Source organism: Mus pahari, chromosome 1 (assembly GCF_900095145.1).
Source record: "Mus pahari chromosome 1, PAHARI_EIJ_v1.1, whole genome shotgun sequence".
NCBI classification, from domain to species: domain Eukaryota; kingdom Metazoa; phylum Chordata; class Mammalia; order Rodentia; family Muridae; genus Mus; species Mus pahari.
The window spans coordinates 18,236,204-18,239,445 of NC_034590.1; the positions used below are offsets into that span (position 1 = coordinate 18,236,204).

Here is a 3,242-nt window from a genome sequence, read left to right on the forward strand (position 1 = left end):
ACACACACACACACACACACACACACACACACACACACACACGCAATTAAGAACTTGGAAGGTGGCCATGTGGTTTTGGCACACACACTTGGGAGGTATCACTTGAGATCTGACTGGGCTACACAGAGAAATCCTGTCTCAAACAAACAAACAAGCAAACAAACAAACAATAACAACACCCCCCCCCAACACTTTGAATGTGTTTTCTGTGCGAATTGACACTGAGGCGCTAAGTCGTACAAGGAGTTTGAAAAGGCCAGAGACGGTCAGGACAGCCTCACGCTGGCTGGATTTGAGGACTCTCTGACTCTGTTTCCATCCTGTACTGTCTCACCTTGACCGAGTCCCTTTCCTTTCCCCCCAGGACCGTGCGTGTGCTCAGCAGCAGCTGTGGATGGTAGAGGACACGCTCGCAGGTCTGGGTGGCCCCCAGAAACAGCCCCCACATACGGAGCCCAAGTCTCCATCCCCTGCGCCCCAAGGAGAGGAGTCCTCAGAGCGGGAGGTGAGATTTCCAGCTCCTCTGTCACCTGTCCTACCCACCCCTCACCCCGGGCCCCCAGTGCTGTCCCTTCCCCCTGATCACCATAACCTCACTGAAGTCAGAAGAGGCATTGAATCTCCCGGAACTGGTTAGGATGCTTAGCAATCATCATATAAATGCTGGGACTTGAACCTGGGTCCTGTGCAAGAACAAGTACTCTAACCACTGGGCTGTCTCTTCTATTTGCTCCCAGGACCCAACTCCAGGCAATGGTGCCAGGCTGGGTTTTTCCATAACAATGAATGTAATCTACACAGTCCCCCACCATCACTCTGTGTGTGTGTGTGTGTGTGTGTGTGTGTGTGTGTGTGTGTGTGTACTGATGTCATAATGTCACGTGGAGGTCAGGGATAACTTGTAGGAATCGGTTTTCCCCTTCCACTCTGTAGACCCTGGGATGGAACTTAGATCATCAGACTTTGTGGCAAGTACCCCTATCTGCGGAGATGTCTCACCAGCCCCTTATTTAGTAAATCTATTGTTCTTTATTATTCCATCTGTCACCTACCTTTTCCGTCCACCTCAGGCAGAATAGGCACAACCTCAAGTCTGCTTGGGTAAAGCGTTGGGTTTCTAGGGGCTGACGACAGGAGCATGCCTGTGTGACTGACTCTAAGGCAGCTGCTTCACTGGGAAGCCACCCTATCAGCCCGTGTCCCCCCCCCCCCCGCCTGGCATGGCGCTTCTGTGCTCACGTGTGAAAAACCTCACACTGTGTCAGGGTTCCCACACTGCTTTAACTGCCTTACAGAGCAAAGACTGAATACTTTGGATGTTAAGCAACCTGTTTAAGATGAGAGGTTAAGCAACTTCTTCAAAGTCACAGAGCTAACGAGGGGCAGAGATGGGATTTGAAGCCAGATGGGTTTGTAAGCTTCTCCAAGCTGCGCCTCAGTTAATGACAGTATTTGATCCCCACTCCACCCTTCCAGAGCCTTTCAGAGTCACTGGAACTCAGCTCCCCTCAGTCCCCTGAGGTGGACTGGGGTCGTCCCTCAGGCGGTGACAGAGCCCTCAGCAGCCCTCAGTCAGGTGAGCACCCTGGTAGGGTGGGGCTCTCTCTGTGTACTTGTTCTGACTAAGTCCCCATCTGTCCTTCAAGGTGTTGGGTCTCCCAGGGTCTCCCGGGCATCCAGCCCTGAATGTCGTCAACCTTCATCCCCGCCGCTGAGGACTAAGGTAGACCATCTCAGAGACACCTTCAAGGCTGCTTGTAGCTCTGTGCTCCAGTCACCTCTGACCTCCCTAGGAGGGGCCAGTTCAAAGGCCACACCAGAGCAGGCAGGATTTTAACTCAAATACTAGAAGCAGTTACATGAAGAAGCTGTGTGGTTTTGGGTAGTTCCTGAACACCTCTGAGCCTCGTGTTACTCATCTGTGTAATGACACTAATGCCATTGCTTACCACAATGACATGAGATTTAAAATAAAATAGTTAGGAGCCAGGCGTGGTGGCGCACGCCTTTAATCCCTGCACTTGGGAGGCAGAGGCAGGCGGATTTCTGAGTTCGAGGCCAGCCTGGTCTATAGAGTGAGTTCCAGGACAGCTAGGACTACACAGAGAAACCCTGTCTCAAAAAAACTAAACTAAACTAAACTAAAATAAAATAGTTAGGGGCATGGCTTAGTGGTAGAGCCCTGCGTAGAATTCCCCAGTGAGGGACTGGGCTGTGGCTCAGGAGGGAAATCTCTGCCTGGCTCAGGAGACCAAGGGTTCATTCTGCACCACTTATCCAGATAAAAGAGCTAGTGGTTTTCACTCAGTGTCAAGTTATTGGGAGAAGTCGGCATGCCCGGGAATTGTGACACTTCCTTCTCGTAAGGCAGGATGGACAGGTGATGGAAGGAGACCAGAGATCGGGGTAGGAATCAGGCCTTTGTCCTCAGCTGCCGGGTAGTCTCCAGGATCAGGGAGGGGATGCAGCAGACCCCGTGTACAGGAGTCCCCTCCATGACAAAGGCTCTGTAAAGTGCCAGGCAGTTGAGGGGAAGCTCCTGGGGTAGGAAAAAAACCAAGGAAGTCCAAGGTTACATTTTTGTCTGTCTCTTCCCAGACCTCACTGGCGCGACCTCGTATGAGCGCGCAGGAGCAGCTGGAGCGCATGCGTAGAAACCAAGCATGCGGGCTCCCTCTTCCTCGCCCTACCTCCCCGAGGCTCCTGACCCTGGGGAGGACACTGTCCCCAGCTCCACGCCAGCCTGACATGGAGCAGAGGGTGAGGAGGGTGAGGTCTCGGGTTGGGGAAGGAATTCTCTGCTTCTAGATTGACTCTCAAGTTCTTCCTTCCTTCCTTCCTTCCTTCCTTCCTTCTTTCTTTTTCTGAGGCAGGGTCTCATGTATACCAGGCTAGCCTTGAACTAGCTACATAGCCAAGGCTGGTCTTGGACTCTGGCTCCTCCAGAGGGACTGTGCCAAGACTACAAGCACATCACCCACCATGCCTGGTTTAAACAGCGCTGGGGCTGGGGCCTAGAGCTTTGCGCTTGCCTGGCAAGTTCTCTCTTTATAGGCCACAACCCCAGCGGCCTTTCTAAAATGGCCGGGCCTGGTGGCACACGCCTTTAATCCCAGCACTCAGGAGGCAGAGGCAGGCGGATTTCTGAGTTCGAGGCCAGTCTGGTCTACAAAGTGAGATCCAGGCCAGCCAGGGCTACACAGAGAAACCCTGTCTCGAAAAACCAAAAAAAAAAAAAAAAA

At 52.6% G+C, this 3,242-nt stretch overlaps 1 protein-coding gene across 1 annotated transcript in view; it reads left to right on the top strand.

Moving 5' to 3' along the window:
- Positions 1–3,242, top strand: part of Plekha4 (pleckstrin homology domain containing A4) — a 32,806-nt gene that overhangs the window by 16,062 nt on the left and 13,502 nt on the right. Inside the window, 4 exon segments of the mRNA XM_021217095.2 lie at positions 365–505; positions 1,477–1,576; positions 1,647–1,723; positions 2,599–2,760. Coding sequence (XP_021072754.1) covers positions 365–505; positions 1,477–1,576; positions 1,647–1,723; positions 2,599–2,760 — 480 coding nt within the window.